This window comes from Aricia agestis, chromosome 10 (assembly GCF_905147365.1).
Source record: "Aricia agestis chromosome 10, ilAriAges1.1, whole genome shotgun sequence".
NCBI lineage: Eukaryota > Metazoa > Arthropoda > Insecta > Lepidoptera > Lycaenidae > Aricia > Aricia agestis.
This window is the reverse complement of record NC_056415.1, coordinates 12097558-12114442: the sequence shown is the minus strand read 5'-3', so window position 1 is coordinate 12114442 and position 16885 is coordinate 12097558. Positions and strand designations below refer to the sequence as shown.

The following is a 16885-nucleotide window of genomic DNA, read 5'->3' as shown; positions in this document are numbered from 1 at the left end:
GGTCTAAGAGTTTAAAAACACTCGGGGTGTGTTTACAAACTCTTAAGAGGATACACCAGGGGCTAGAGAAATGAAAAAAAAGTACTTGTAATATCTATAGCTGTCTCTCTTACCTCAAGCCTATACCGCAGAACGCGATAGAGACAACTGCAGAAAATCCAGAAAATCAACGATTCGTTGTCCCCTGATTCCTTCTCCAAAACTTAACCGATTTAAGTACTTTTTTCATCAAAGATTAAAAAAAGGCTTGAGCTGTGTTCCTATGTTTTGCTTTTTTATGTAAAATCTAGCCAAATCTGTTTTCTGGACGTTTGAACACAGCGGAAAATCTGGCCATTTTTTTGGGTTTTTGAACGTTCATATCTTATTTAATAATTAAATTATGAAAAAAAAGAAAACATAGGGACATTGTATTAGTGGCCGTAGATATTCAGGAAAAAAATTATAACTCTACTAGCATTATCCAGGGAGGAAACAGGGGACAACGTTTGTATGGAAAAAAGGGCATACTAGAAAAAGCTAGCTACGAGGGCTGCTATTTATGTATCCGGAATTAAAAAAAGAAACAAACATATATCATTTAATATGGTTTTATTGCTTTTCAAAATATTCGCCGCGATGATCGACACACTTTTGCATACGCTGGAACTAATTTTCATAGCACTTTTTCCATTCTGATTGAGGTATCTCCAAAACGTGCATTTTGAACGCATCAACAGCCTCTTCGCGGCTCGAAAAACGTTGACTACGTAATTTATTCTTCGCGTATGGAAATAAAAAGAAATCGTTAGGTGCCAAATCAGGGCTGTACGGCGGATGACCAGTCAATTCGATCTTTTGACCCTCCAAAAACTGAGTTGTTTCAGCTGAGGTGTGACAGCTAGCATTGTCGTGATGTAATATGATTCTGCGTTGTCGGTTGTCCTTTCTTATTTCTTCAAAGACTTCTGGTAAACAAATGGTCGTATACCATTCAGAATTAACCGTTTTACGATTCTCTAATGGCACTGTAGCCACATGTCCATTAATTCCAAAAAAACAGGCGACCATTTGCTTCAAAGTACTTTTTGCACGAGTAACTTTTGTTGGTTTCGGCTCATCTTGGAACACCCACACCGTTGACTGTTGTTTAGTTTCGGGGTCATATGCATAGATCCAAGATTAATCACCTGTGTAGGTGTGGTGTAGGTATTATAAACGGCTTTTGACGTACCACGGTTGTATTTTTTTATCATTTTTTTGCACCAATCAACACGAGCTCGTTTTTGATCGATTGTCAAGTTGTGCGGAATCCAACGCGAACATATTTTTTTTACAGCCAAATGTTTGTGTAATATCTTATGTATGCTCGTCATACTTATGCCTAAGGACGCCTCTATCTCGCGATATGTAACATGACGATCACGCATTATTAGTTCCCGCAGTGCATCTATATTTTGTGGGACAACAGCTGTTTTTGGGCGACCTTCTTTATTTTCATCCGTGAGCATAGACCGCCCACGATTAAACTCACTGTACCAGTGATAAACAGTGGTTTTTGATGGTGCTTCATCTCCAAAAGTTGCGGTGAGTTGAATAAAGCACTGTTGTTGATTTAGCCCACGCCGAAAATCGTAGTAAATCATTGCACGAAAATGTTCACGCGTTAAATCCATGGCAAATGAAGACACGCAATTTTCAAAATGACGCCACAATGGAAAAATAATTGACAGTCACATGAAACAAAATGTATTCTTCAACCAAAGAGTTCTATTTTCAAATGTTGTAATTACTTTTTAAATATTGTTCTTGTAAGTGGCCAGTTCCGGATACATAAATAGCAGCCCTCGTATAAAGAATTCTATATTTCTAGCTCAATGTTCTAGCTAGTATGCTATTAAGAGTTTTTTTTTCATATAATGGCACTTCGGCTATAAACATGGCCAGTGTCGAGTATAATATTATGGCGGGAAAACAATATTCTTTAATACAATTTTTTATATATTATCGTCAGGTCAGTCAGGTCCAAAGTCTAGTCAAAGTCTAAGTATAAAGTCAATACAGTCAAGAAGTCAAGTCGGTCGATTCAGTAAAGTGATAGAACGCTTTACAGAAACTTTTGATGGAGTTTTGGAGGGAACACAAAAGAGCACGTTTCTGGTTACTACATCACTTTCCCACACTTGTGCACGATAACGAATATTTAATGGTTAATATCCTACCAATATTACACATTAAAAACCTAGATAACACAATTTTAGGAAAATAATATAAATACACAACATCACTCTTTCACATTCTCCCAAAACCCCTATTAAGAGTTGCCAGATCAGGGGATTTCCCCCTAGATTAAGGGGTTTTCGACCAAGTTAGGGGCAAAACAGGGGAAAAAAATATTTGGGGGATTTTTAGGGTAATTTCAAAATACACGTCAAATACAGTTTTTTTGCCAAATTTCACGTTCCTAATATTTGTTTACCATCTTTAAATTACTTGAGCGCCACAACAACTAATCGAGGTCGGGATTCGAGATGTTGAAAAGATGAATACAGTTCGACAAGGCTTAAAATGAATATGTGAATGATGTCAATGGGCACTGCTGGTAAAAAATGACGTTTTTGAATAATAGAAGCGTTAGTTCCTTTTCTCGCCACGTTCATATAAAGCCTTGTCGAGCTGTAATAAAGCTTAGTGTTAATATATTTTTATTGAATATTAAAAGAAAATGTAATCTAGGGGATTTCTAGGGGGAAATCAAATTAGTTCAGGGGTACGGCGCCGAGACCATCTGGCAACACTGTTACACAGTTGTCAATGTTTGGAGCAAAGGACTCGTTTCCAGCTCCCAATAAATTAAAAAAAAAGTTGTCAATGTCAATTGTCAAATTGGCAAATTAGTACGTGCTGTCAAATGACCAAAAATTCGCAAATCTTACCTTTTACTTTTGAATTGCGGTATAATTTCTTACAAACATTTACGAATTGTAATATATAATTGTATATACGTGTATAAATAAAACTTCGTTTAATCATTGCGCTTGCCAAATAATGTGAGCTGCGTAACCTTACGTTTATAATCTTAGGACAGAGAAGTACAGAGTTCCACACCGCTTTTATTTGCTAGTAGAGAAACCAAAATGGATATTTTAGAAAAACTGTATATAAATATAAAACGACAGGTCACAAATTTGCCTGCATCCCTCACAAGTACTGTGGATTTAGTCAATAAATCTATGAACCAAGTGAGAATACCACCTCTTACGAAGGACAACATACTATATTACTATATGCCAATACAAGGCCTGGTTAGTTACACAACTCTATCTGTTAGTGTTATGAACCCGCAATTAATAACTAGGTATGTAAAAATATTATTTTTATAACATTACATAAAAACTATGTGATATACTCACAACATAGTATTTACCATGTCAAAGTAATAGGCAAAATTTCTAATCTAGCTAATTTTAGCTAACTTCGTTAATCAATAAACATAATATAATTTATAAAATATTTTTCAGATTGTTTCCTCGTCGTGACATAACAGATGTGTTATTCCTCTCTGCGGGTGGTGGTGCAGGGCTCTGGTTGTGGTCGAGACCTCACATTGCTACGGCAGCTCCTGCAAGAAGATTCTCCTGGGCATTCCTGGGTGGTTGTCTATGGCCCCTTGGCTCCATCTTCATGTGGGCTATCCTAAGAAGTTCTATTGGCCATAAACCATTTATTGGTACAGTGCTTGGCCTTACAACTGGTGGCATGCTCACAAACATTGCTTTAGATTATTTTCAGTATGTAGAACTGATGTTCTGTGGAGAATTGCATGTCCCCGATGACCCATACAGCCCTAACAGTGATGATGAAAAATATGACATTGACATGTAAAAGGCATAAATATACTATGCACAAAAAGCAATATTTTATAGAAATTTATCACTAAACCTTCACTTAGTTGAAATATAAGAAAAAGTAATTTTTAAACTTTTAAATTATTCTATTCTATTTAAGTACTTATAAAATATTTCACTTGTATGCTTGTGGTGTCTAAAATGTGTATCTAGTCTGGGTATGAATTGCTTAAATAAAAATCTATGTTTTGATTGTTTACAAATGATTTTTTTTTTATCCTCACTAGTGACCCGCCCCGGCTTCTCACAGGTGTAAAATATATTATAGCCTATGTCACTCACTGAAGAAATGATTAAAATCGGTTCAGTAGTTTTTAATTATATTCATTACTACCCGTGGCCCACTGTGGTCGGTACCGCCACAAAAGCTATGTCCCGCAATTTTTAAATCTGTAATATCTTCGAAAATATTCATTTAAATAATATGCTGCATATATATGCAAAAATAACAGTATATCTCTACTATTTAAAGGGAACAAAGGTACATGACTCATGAGGGAAAAAAGCAACTTTGTTTTATACTATGTAGTGAACTGATTCCTTACATAAACTACTCATTATTACAAACATACTTTTATGAAGTTTGCTATGGAGTCAAGGGTAGGGACGTATTTTTGTTGCTGAAAAAAATATGGCTCTTGCAAAATTACAATAATCAAATTTAGGCAATTTAAAAGGGCGCTGGACGACTAACCCGAAAAATCAAACATCGTCCTTCACACTCACGCCCATCTTTCATATTATGCCAGGTGAAAAAGGACGACGTGGATATCGCCAAATTAGTTTTCTCAATAACTCGATAAATAATAATATACATTTTAAAAATCCGCTTGGTCGGTTTCTCAATGATAGAATTTTATACAATGTGTAAAAATATCTAAAATCTGTGGTTAAAATATTAACTTAGTTCAATGCACGGTTATGGCAATAAATGTAAAATTCGTGAAAATTAGATGCATCTTTGTGATTTTTTCTATCGAGAAATTTTTAAGACATCGTGTTTTTGCTCAGATCGAATTCTTGGAAATATAATGTATCAAGTATCTAATTTTAGAAAATTAAACAATTCGGGGCTTATTTTCAAGTATAAAAATAAATTATAAAATCGAAAATTTTGGGTCAGTCGCCCCCTTAAGATATCAAATGTAGGTAAAATCTCAAAATTAACTATGGTAATTTATTTTACAAAGTATGTTAAAATTAATTTTTTTTGTAAAGAAGTGAAAGGTGTTACCTACTGAAGTAAAACAACCATTAAAACTTTTTGTTTATTTTGAAAATTACATTATACAAAGGATAAATTGTTGCTTAGTTGTTTTGAGGAGGCTTGGACCATTCTACATTCAGAATTAAGTGATCATATCCATAACCATTCAGAGTCTGAATAGCTTTAGCAGCATCGGCACGGAATTTGAAATGTACATAGGCAAAACCTTTGCAATGTCCAGTACTCTGAAAACAAAATTGAAAAATGTTATAGAGCTTGAAAATTCTGATACATCAATGTGTGTTAAGGATAAAGGTGTTAATCGAATTTTTACTGTTAAAATAGTAACACTGCATTTTAGTTCAATTTGATCTTCATGTAGAGAAGCTTATGAGAAGCTATTATTAAAATACTAGATGATGCCCGCAACTCCGTTGCGCCAAAACTCGTTTATCGCGCGGGACCCGTACATTTTCCCGGGACAAAAAGTATCCTATGTCCTTTTTTGGGACTCAAAGTATCTCCATGCCAAATTTCAGCAAAATCGGTTCAGCGGTTTAACAAGAGGTAACAGACAGACAGACAGACAGACAGACAGACACACTTTCGCATTTATAATATTAGTATGGATATCAAATAGTTATTTACTTTATACATAATATCATTGCCATAAAGTAATTCTTAAGTAAAAAATTTGGTTACATTTAAATTTTTGTTTACATTAAGTATCTTGTGTTGCTTTCATTAAAATGAAGTACATGTTGAGAACCATTAGTACATAATACATTTCAACCACCAAAGATTTATCACTAAAAAGAGTTCTCACCTTTTCTTTCGCAAGATACAACTTCTGGACCAATACATTTCAACCAGCAAAGATTTATCACTAAAAAGAGTTCTCACCTTTTCTTTCGCAAGATACAACTTCTGGACAGGTCCGAAGCCCTTGACCAGATCGTCCAAATCCGCTTCAACGGCAAAGTTACTCAAGTTGGAGATGCGGATGGCTGCTACATCATCACGTCTCGCGCCTGGGGGCTCACGGCCGGTAGTACGCACCGCACCTTCGCGCAAGTTCGGTGCAATATACTTGTTACTGGACGCTGCCTTGGCCTCTGAACAATAAAAGTTTACTTCGCATTGAGAAGACTGATTATCATTAGAGGTAGTTAAAGAAACACTTTCTTTTACATCACTTTTAGGGCTATGTCACGAACAATATACACCAATTATCTCTATTTGTGTGGAAGATTAAAAATGTATAATAGAATAAGACTAGTTTACAATAAAAATAAAAAATGTTTTCAATACAATTTTTTTTAAAAACATCAAACAACTAACCAGCAGCCTTAGCAGCTTCGTTGGCCTTAGCTTGAGCCAGCTCTGTGTGTTTGAACGGACATCCTGAGGTCCAATGTTCACCTTGGCAGGTACGGCATTTCATCAATACACCAGTAGGTCGGGCCTAAAACAGATAAATAACAACAATTAATTCAATTTCATAAATTTTGCACAAGTACAGGAGAAATTTAATGAAAATATAAATAGTGACAGATTTTTATGCCAAAATAAGTAATTAAATAAATAAAACTTTATTTCAGACTAATTTTGTCCATAGATTTGTTAGTGACAGTAACAATTAGCTTTGATAAGTACGTTAGTAGTATCTAATCAATATAATATTTTACGAAATCAAGCCTATTCCTATCTCCATACAGCGTTTTTGAATGGGACAGTCTAATTTAGAGGCAAAAAAATGAAGGTCCCTTTGTCACTATGTTATTTTTATCTAATCTTCATGTCTGCATGTTTAGTATGACCTCAAAAACAGTACCTGTCAAAAAATCCTACTACAGGCAGAGACGGCTGGTATAATATAATAGATGCAGAACAGCTACTTTACCTTAAGTGCATCAAGGGCATCACCAGTGTCAGGGCGTTGGGCTTCCTCCTTGCTGGTGATAAATTGCATAAACACATCCTCAGACACATTTGTAGTAGCGGGATTAGGTCCTGGCTTGTCATTGGCAGAATCACCAAACTTGTTCCAAGTTTTACGCTTGGCAATGCTCTGGAAAAAATTGTAAAAGTAAATATGAATAGCTATGTAAAAGTTTACTTGTCTGTGTATAATAGTCATTTACATATTCCTAATTTAACAGCTGCATTACAGTGAATAGTGAAATATGGTAAAACAATAATTTACCTTTGATACAACTCGCTTTTCTATTTTGTATGTACGGACAATCTTAACTTTCTTGTTGTCATTGTCGTATTTATATTCTGTAACAATTTTCAATCCATTTTCGACAACTTCTGATGGTGGTGGAAGTTCGCCCTGATCAATTTCTACCTCATCCGCCCAGGAAGATTGAATATCATCAGACACAGGCATCTAGATAACAAGACTTTTATAAGCATATTGTATTCAGATGAAACTGATAATAATCACAAATCACATAACCGAAATTGTTTGTATCGTAAATTATCAACGTTGTCTTGCAACTTTGCATTGGAAAATGGAAATAGTTACATAGTGACGTTTCATGTTTATAGCGTCAGTTCCGAAATACTTACAGTAAAACTTTACCTAAACGGTGTTTACTTTTTTAAGTATTGCTGCAATTCAACTTAAATAAATAATGATTAACAGCATAATTATGCTGCTATAAAAGAAAATTTACTTTGTCTTCGACGTTATAGGTTACTTTTGCATATTTGGCATTTCGTTGTTAATTGAGGCAGCCCTTTAGCTTTTACTTACATTGGAATACTTTCAGAGATAACCCAACTTTAAAATTTACGTAGATTACTTCGTCTACTTATTTAATTAATTAGGTTTTTCCTTTTGAAAAGAACTTCTGAAAATTTCATTCCACCACACAGTTTTTCAAAGACAAATTTTATTTTTTATATTTTACAATTCACATGACAGGCGACAGCTGTCAAGTCATGCGAATATGAAAAAAACACATGGGTTGCACCAACTAACTTTAACTGTAACTTTAATTTTGACTACAGTGCTTCTGGTGCAATCCAGTCATAGTATAATTTAATCAGGAATCAGGATAATAATATGTATTTATCATTGATTTATACTGCATTATTAATAATAATCTTTGATAATAATGAATAAAACACAAATATTATATTTATAATCAGGGTTGCCAGATTGGGGGTTTTTTTCGCAATTCTGGGGAAAACTTTGACTCTAGGCGAAAATTTGGGGAAACAGTATTTTTGGGGAAATGTTTGGGGAAAATGAATACACTATGGGGATTTTTTGGAGTTAGCACTTCTAAAAAACACAACAAACAATTAATGAAACGAACGTGCTTTTCATTCGATTAACATCCTGGCAAATATGCAAGAATTCAGAACCATTAAAACAATGTATAGCTAGTCCATGACTGATTCTGTCTTGTCTGTGACTGTCTGTCTCTGGCTGGGTTTGGTGTTTGTTCTAGTTTGTTTGGTCGAGTGCGTAAAAGGCCTGACAGACGTACGAAAATAAATCACGCGGGTTTTAAGTTCGCGAACTTACTCGGCTCGCGTCGTCGGTGAGTGGTGACCCGTGACACACGAGAATCGCTCACACTGGATTACCATGCCCCCAGGCTCGCGGCTTGCGGCTCGCGGCTCTTTGCTGACACACAGGCGATTAAGATCGTCGAGCCATAAGTCCTCGCACGTACCTCCTTACCTTTCAAATCAATCTAAGAAAAAGGGGATGACACTACGATGTTGCCACTTTTTAATTTCTTCACTTTCTTGACGGACTATATCTTTCTATTTTCATATTGTCCGGCCCAATATCGGATATCGGTTCATATAGTCTGTCAAAAAATGAAGGAATTAAAAAGTGGCAACACCGTAGTGTCATCCCTTTCAAAATATAAATCTAAGAAAAAGGGATGACACTACGATGTTGCCACTTTTTAATTTCTTCACTTTTTCTTCACGGATCGGCTTCTGACACCGATATCGGATTGGATAATGTGAAAGCGCTCTTACTCTTTGCAGTCACGTCACTGGGTGATGGTCTTTTGCCTGTCCCGACCGGGACGAATTAAAAAAAAAAAGGTCTATGGTCATGTCATTGATGATGATGACGTATTCATTCACGTCAGTTGAGCTTTGCGATTGAATAATTTTTACAATTTTAATTAGGTACCTATACACAGTGAATAATATTAATAAAATATTGTTGGGCGTGGTAAATAGAATGCTTAACTTATAACTAACACCTTTTTCTAAGCTTGTGCGTCTTTTGATACAAGTAGTAAGTTACTATTTATTTTATTGTATGATTTTTACGCCTTCGACATTTTGTTTATTTACATGCAGGTTGCACTTGGTAGTAAATTGTAAAATAAATAAATATGTAAACAGACATGTGCTTTTCATGTAAAAAGAATCAATATACGTTTTTTAGTTAGCAGTCTATGTCGAGGTTACATATTCCCACAAATTATTCTATCTATGAATTAATTTTCTATCAAGGTCTAGAAACAAGACTCTTAAGAATTGTAAATTTAGTTTAACGCTCGGTGAGTAATATTAGTTAGGTATTTTGTTTTTATGTATAAAGAAACAAAATAAATTCTTATTATTCATTGCCCATTCAATTGCCTAGAGTAAAAGGGAAAACCAAAACATTTTCCATGAATGGTTAATGAATCATTCACAATTAATAAACAACTAGTAATTAGAGACTCATAATTATTATGGACCAAAAATACCATTATATAAGCTTAAAAAACCCTACAGGGATTTTTGGTGAATACCTTTTTGATAATGATATTACTTAGTTATGAGATAGTGCAAATCACTCATCATTCTGTAGTTTATTATATTCTCTCAATTGTGAAAATGGCAGAGACAATAGATTTTAAATTGTTATGTGGCACCCAGGTGCCGCATTGATGGGTTAATGTATATCTATGCTAAAGTTAACTTTAAAACTGTTACTTAATAACCTCCTCCTTATTGGAAGTTGGTTAAAAAGACTCCAACTGAGTTTTTGAGTTGACTGTTCATTAAGTTAGGGGAACAAATATATTACAATTAATTTTTTTAGAATGAATGGTACTTACATTTTCTTATATTTTGCAGGAATCAAAAGCTGACAATGTTGCGGTTCCTTAGTAGAAGAGGAAGGTCCTCTAGTCAGACACGAAACAAGCAAAATCAAAAAGCATCAATCAACAAAAACTTTATACAATGTAAGGTAATGTTACTTGATGAAACTGATTTATCTATTAATCTCTCTAAAAAAGCAAGTGCGGCTGATTTGTACGAGCAAGTATTTTACTCACTGGATTTGATTGAAAAAGATTATTTTGGTTTACAATTTACTGACACCAATAATGTCAAGCATTGGCTGGATCCAACCAAGACAATAAAGAAGCAGGTCAAAATTGGTCCACCATACACACTCAGGCTCAAGGTCAAATTCTATTCTTCTGAACCAAATAATTTAAGAGAAGAGTTGACACGCTACCAGTTCTTCCTTCAACTGAAGAAAGACATTCTAGAGAGTAAATTAGAATGTCCTCACACAACTGCAGTGGAATTAGCTGCCCTAGCACTCCAGTCCGAGTTGGGCGATTTCGATGAGGCTATACACACGCCGGCAACTGTTTCGGAATTTCGGTTTGTTCCGAACCAAACAGAAGAGATGGAAATCGAAATTTTGGAGGAATTCAAAAAATGTAAGGGCCTTTCCCCGGCGCAAGCCGAAGTCAACTATTTAAACAAGGCTAAGTGGCTAGAAATGTATGGTGTCGATATGCATATCGTCCTGGGTAAAGATGGCTGTGAATACCATCTGGGGCTCACCCCCACTGGTATTCTCGTATTCGAGGGACCACAAAAGATAGGCCTCTTTTTTTGGCCCAAAATAAGCAAATTGGATTTCAAAAAGAAAAAATTGACCCTCGTCGTAGTCGAAGACGACGACCAGGGTCGCGAGCAGGAGCACACTTTCGTATTTAGACTACACAACGAAAAAGCATGCAAACACCTCTGGAAATGTGCTGTGGAACACCACACATTCTTCCGCTTACGTGCTCCCGTAAAAGGCCCGTCGGCCCGACAGAACTTTTTCAGAATGGGCTCGAGATTCCAATATTCAGGAAAAACTGAGTATCAAACCACTCAACAGAACCGAGCTCGCAGGACCGTTCAATTCGAACGCCGACCGAGTCAACGTTTCGCGCGGCGACAGAGCCACGTACTTAGAGAACGCGAAAAGCAGAATCCCCCTAAACAAGAGAATCCGCCTCAATGCGAGGCGAGCACTTCAGCCGAAATCGGTATTCCAGTTTCCGAGTCATCTACCGATACTCTGTCCCGGAAGAGCAGCGCAAAGTCGCAAAAATCCATTTTACTCGAAAACGATCTCAAGGTTGCTAGTCTCGGGGAATGTTCCACTAAGAGCGTAGCCAACGAGCCGGAGCCACCGGAGGAAGTCAAGATATCGAAGGACGAAGCAATCAACAGCAAGGTGCTTTTGAAAATGGACAAGAGTAATCTGGACGAGAAGAAAAACAATTTGAGTCAGATCGTTCTGAACAAGCCTTCCTGCAACTGTTCTCCTGTTGCCGAATACAATCCACTGAACGACCTTTTGATGAGCTTAGTGAAGGAGAAACTCAACAACGATGATTCCAAAAACGAAGCGAAGAAGGATCAGCTAGATTCGGCGGACAAAGAATTGCCAAATAACCAGGCAAAATACCTGCCTTGCACGAAGAATTTGCCGCCGCCGTTGAAATGCAACAACATACTGAAGGCGCGAGAGGACGAAGTTAAAATTATTAACGAGTCGACCAACATAAACTTAGCGATGCCGACGATACCTTCTCCGAAGATCTTGAACGAAAGTAATGCGAGCAATTCGCAGTACGTTTCTATTGTCGTGGTCGAACCGCCTCTGTCTCAAACCAAGATGGCTTCACCGAAACCGACAGAGAAAGTAGAAGACAAAACTCCCAAACCTCAACCGATTTCTTCTCTATCGCCTTGGCTGGTTACGTCCGAGCCGAGTTCCCCTTCGGGTATCGGAGAGAAGGAGATAACTATAATTCATCGAAAATCCGTCATTACGACTCAACTTTAAATCGATACAATATAGCCTTGATACGACGCAAGTCGGCTTACTTAAACAGTTTACTAATGTAACTTTTAAGTAGTAGCAGCTAGTGCCTTGTTACTTATAAGGTTTGAATTTTAATCAAACTTAAGCACTATTTTGTGCGAAAAAAATATTTTTCCTTTTAAGTTTTAACTAATGATCCTACGGAATAGGATTAAGTCAAATATTATGGTGCCTTTATACAAATTGTAGAACTTGTTGATGACGATTTTGACGTTATTAACCAAGCCCATTGGGTGCTAGTAGTTTTTTTATATATTTAAATATAATCTATTTAAAGAAATACCACATAATATCTTATGTTTGAAAATTCGTTAATTCCGAAATGCTGACATTCCATTAAGGTTTACGAACAATTTGTTATCTTCATGACATTAGAAGAGTTGTAGACTATTCATGTACTTAATAGGTATAATTAATTCTTATATTACTATGCATTTTATGGTTAATTTTTATGACTTAGACAATTTTTGGAAACTTAATATCAGAGTAACTTTGCTAACCGGCATTGCTTTAATTACATAATATTATAATAAGTTTAAAGCAATGATTAAAGTGTAGAGTTGTATCCTAGACGTATTCTACCCATGATTATTATTAGTGATGCTATTCTAGTATTCATTAATAATATTGTTGTTATTTCGCTTTCAAGTTTTGGATGAAAACCAAAAGTGAGATTAACTGTAACAGACTTGGGATTCGATTGTTTTATTTAAAAAAATGAACTTAAAACTTTTGCCGGAGATATCGAAAAATACTTATCTTTATCGGACTTTATCGGACTTTAGAAGAATAGGCTTTTTGAATTAAAATTATAATATTCTCAGTATACTGCAATGATAGACAAGGTGACAAATGACAATAAACAAAAAAAAAAAACATTTTAGCCATAATATCAGTACTCCATACATTGTCTAATTACTAACATCTACACAGTACACTAACATACTATAACCAACTCAATCTTTTTTTAGTTTTTGTAAGTCCATCTATATTTAAAATAAAATGAATCCATATTATATCCCTTGGTCACGACATCACGCGTAAACGGCTGGACCGATTCTGCTGAAATTTGGTATAGAGATACTTTAAGTCGGTCCCGGAAAACAACATAGGATACGACTTTTTGTCGCGAAAATGTACGTTTCCCGAATAATAAACTTTTATGATTTTCGCCTAAACTATTCAATCTATTTTGATGAAATTTGGTATGGAGATAATTTGAGTCTCGGGAAAGGACAAGGGATACTATTTGTTCCGGAAAATGTATGGTTCGCCCACAATAAACTTTATGATATACTTTATAGCCCTAAACTAAATAACCAATTTAGATGTTTGGCATGGAGATACTTATTTGAATCTCGGGACTAGGAATGCTTTTTGTCCTGGAAAAATGTGCGGTTCCCACACAATATACATTTATGATTTACGCGTAAAGTGTAAACATTCAATCGATGTAGGTACGGGAACAACTATAAACTAAAGTCCACGCGGACGAAGTCGCGGGCAACAGCTTGTTCAACAATAATTTTAAATGTTAATTTTTAAAATTATGCTATTCCACAGTCTGCGACTTTCTGATTAGGTAGTATAATTGACCGTAAGTTTCTCGTATGAGACAATATGTGTGTAAGAAGTGCCTTAGGAAACCTACTATAGTAAGCGAGAACTAGTTCACCTATTGCGTCAAACCTGTCTTGTAGATCGGGATTGTTGCAATGATTCGATTGTTTTATTGACGGATTGCGTAAGACAGAATGTATTATTAATAGTTGGGGAGGGGAGGGGATTTCGGGAGTAGCTCCAGCGTGTCAGATTAAGCTTGTGTATATGCTTCCGACATGTGTCTAGTTATCATGGTATAGAAATCAGATTTCTCATGTGGTGGGTAAATATTTTTTATTACATTGAAATGTCATCGGATCTGTCTGATTAAGATACTGGATGTTTAGTATACCCCAAAGAAGCTTCCATATAAAGCACTAACGATTCAAAGGTTTGGTAAGCCTGTAGACGTACATTTTAAAATATAAAAAAAGTAAAGCTTCATGTTTTCCTAACTAAGCTTCGCAGATATTTTATTTTGCACTGAACTAAATGATTTAGTACTTGTTGTCTAAAATATATTTATAACTGACTAAAATAAGCAATTTTCTGAATATATTTTATTTTTTAAAACTTTAAAATGGCTGCAGTTTCTGAACCCACCGCTAAAATAAAAAAAACGCTCTTATTAGTTATTATTTTTTAATCAGTTTTATCTAATGTACAAAACCTACTAAGTCTCCATAACGCTCGAGTGACTACAAAAATAGCACCCTCCCCTCCTCTACTATAAGGTTTATATATCGAATCGTTACATTGATCCCTCTATAGTAAACGAGACAAGTCACAAAATATAATTATACATCTCTCTATTCTATCTATCCGTAAAAATAAAAATGAATTTTTAATTTTGTTAGTCTCGCTAAAACTCGAGAGTGACTGAACCGATTTCGAAATGTCATGAACAATTCAAAATCAGTTATAAGGTTTTTATATTACGAGGAAAGTGATACAAAGTTCACTGGATCGTCTAGTAAGTAGTATTAAATATCAGTATGGTATATTGTGACTCGACGTCGTTAAAATCACTGTTTTTCTGCTAAGCGCGATATATCTTAAACACAAGTCTTAAGATTTGTGTTTAAGATATATCACGCATTGTATTTTGAAGAACTTTGCCGTAACTTCTCGTTATATGCATACATAACAATATTTTAAATGTATTACATATTATAAATCAGTATTTTATTGCATTTTTAATTTTTGAGAGTGTCACTAAGGTGCACTATAGGTACTGTTATTTTCTTGATATTTAGATTTCTATACTTTCTTTACGTGACATGGCAATATACATACCTACAAGGATCATAATATGGCACACAAAAGACACCTCCGCTAGTATTTTTACGGCCCTATTTAAATTATACTAGCATGATATTGATATATTATGAGAGCGTGAGTGTTGTGTGTGAGGCTCTCTAATGACATTTAATAAGATGGCGGTGTTTTTTAATTTTGCCTTGTATTGAGCCTTGTAGACTTGTCCATGCCAGGTTATATAATATTTTATTTTACCTATAATGGTCTCCAGCTGAAATTGTTAATACTATCAAGTATTTGATTTGTATAACAATTTCAGAAAATGTTTGGTCTCTATGATATGTACTTAAAATGCATTATTTAATATTATTATTTAAGTGATATTCTCATATTATTTTATTAATACTATGTAATTTTAACAATTTAAACTTAGGTGCTATTTTATTTTTACAGTAAGACATTCCGACTTACGTTCAAGTTATACAGGATGTAACAAAACTAAGTGTTAATACTTTAGGGTGTGTACGTGATCCTTGTGGAGAGTTCACTGTGAATGTAGCAGCGCTGAAAGACCAATTTGTTCCACTTTTGTATGGGCAAGCCCAACCAGCGCGGCGTCACGTTTACCATACAAAAGTGAGAAAAAATTTGGTCTTTCAGCGCTGCTACTTTCACAGTGAACTCTCTACAAGGAACACATACACACCCTAAAGTATTATCACTTTGTTTTGTTACACCTTGTATAATACTTTAAGCATTTCAGTGTATGTCAGATTTTATAATTTAAGTAGTATCGATAAAGTTTCTGCTTGACCAGAGTCAAACTTGGCTTGAGGACTAGGATGCTTAATAATGCCGCGATTACTACTGTTTATATGTGATTCCGATTCGTGTGTCCGATTTAACGGCACTGCAAAGCGATTTTAGTCGTACAGTTCAACAAGGCTTTAAATGAACGTGACAAGAAAAGGAACTAACGCTGCCATCATATAAAAGCGTCATTTTTGACATATGTTTGACAGTTCTTCTTTACCAGCAGCGCCGTCCACATTCATTTAAAGCCTTGGATTGGAGCTCTATATATGCCTGGTCAAGCGATGACATTTGTCTATTCTTTACTAATAATTGTTTAGTTTTAGCCATATTGAGTCATATAACATTTATATTGTGCATTTCCGGAATCAGATCCGTCCATTTAATTCGAATGATTGACAATATTTACATAAGATTAGTACAATACACCAGTATTACGCAGTACGTATTATGTGCCATAGCTCCTAACCTCTAAAAAGCAGGTAATCATTGAGAACAATTGAAAAAATAGAAAAAGAGCAAATTTTTTTGTGATATGTATGGGCAAGCGCCCTCCTAATAAAAAGTAAAACAGCGAACTCCATACAGGGGACACACCCTAAAGTATTATGGGGGGTATTACATTATCATTTATATTGGATCATTTATATGATCATATATAGAATCCAATATATATGATCATTTGATCATATCTGCATATTACATTATCATATTTCATTGATCCTATTTTACGTCATATGTGGTTTAAATAGCCAATGGAGAGCGCTAACGCTGACAGGTATTGACGTCAGGGTTACTAGATCTCAGAGAATTCGATTTGTCAAAAGACATCGTCATTTTTAATATGGCTTGTTTTTTGTTATTTCAGCAAGATTATCCAAGTATATAATTAGAAAAATAATGACATTACATTATTTGAAACATATTAACGAACAAGAAATTAAAAACTCTTTT

General features: G+C 35.1%; 3 protein-coding genes across 3 annotated transcripts; 2 read left to right on the top strand and 1 right to left on the bottom strand.

Moving 5' to 3' along the window:
* Positions 1-2902: 2902 nt before the first annotated feature.
* LOC121731131 lies at positions 2903-4086 on the top strand. Its single transcript, XM_042120485.1, has 2 exons — positions 2903-3337; positions 3501-4086. Exons 1-2 carry the CDS (start codon positions 3117-3119, stop codon positions 3862-3864), a joined length of 585 nt encoding a protein of 194 aa, XP_041976419.1. The 5' UTR covers positions 2903-3116; the 3' UTR covers positions 3865-4086.
* Positions 4087-5141: 1055 nt separating this feature from the next.
* Positions 5142-7993, bottom strand: LOC121731130 (eukaryotic translation initiation factor 3 subunit G). The gene is made up of 6 exons (XM_042120483.1): positions 7859-7993; positions 7301-7489; positions 6998-7165; positions 6436-6559; positions 5998-6209; positions 5142-5339 (listed from the first exon to the last, which is right to left on the bottom strand). Exons 2-6 carry the CDS (start codon positions 7487-7489, stop codon positions 5196-5198), a joined length of 837 nt encoding a protein of 278 aa, XP_041976417.1. The 5' UTR covers positions 7859-7993; the 3' UTR covers positions 5142-5195.
* Positions 7994-9214: 1221 nt separating this feature from the next.
* LOC121731123 (band 4.1-like protein 5) lies at positions 9215-13255 on the top strand. Its single transcript, XM_042120474.1, has 2 exons — positions 9215-9376; positions 10210-13255. Exon 2 carries the CDS (start codon positions 10226-10228, stop codon positions 12215-12217), a length of 1992 nt encoding a protein of 663 aa, XP_041976408.1. The 5' UTR covers positions 9215-9376; positions 10210-10225; the 3' UTR covers positions 12218-13255.
* The last annotated feature ends 3630 nt before the right edge of the window (positions 13256-16885 follow it).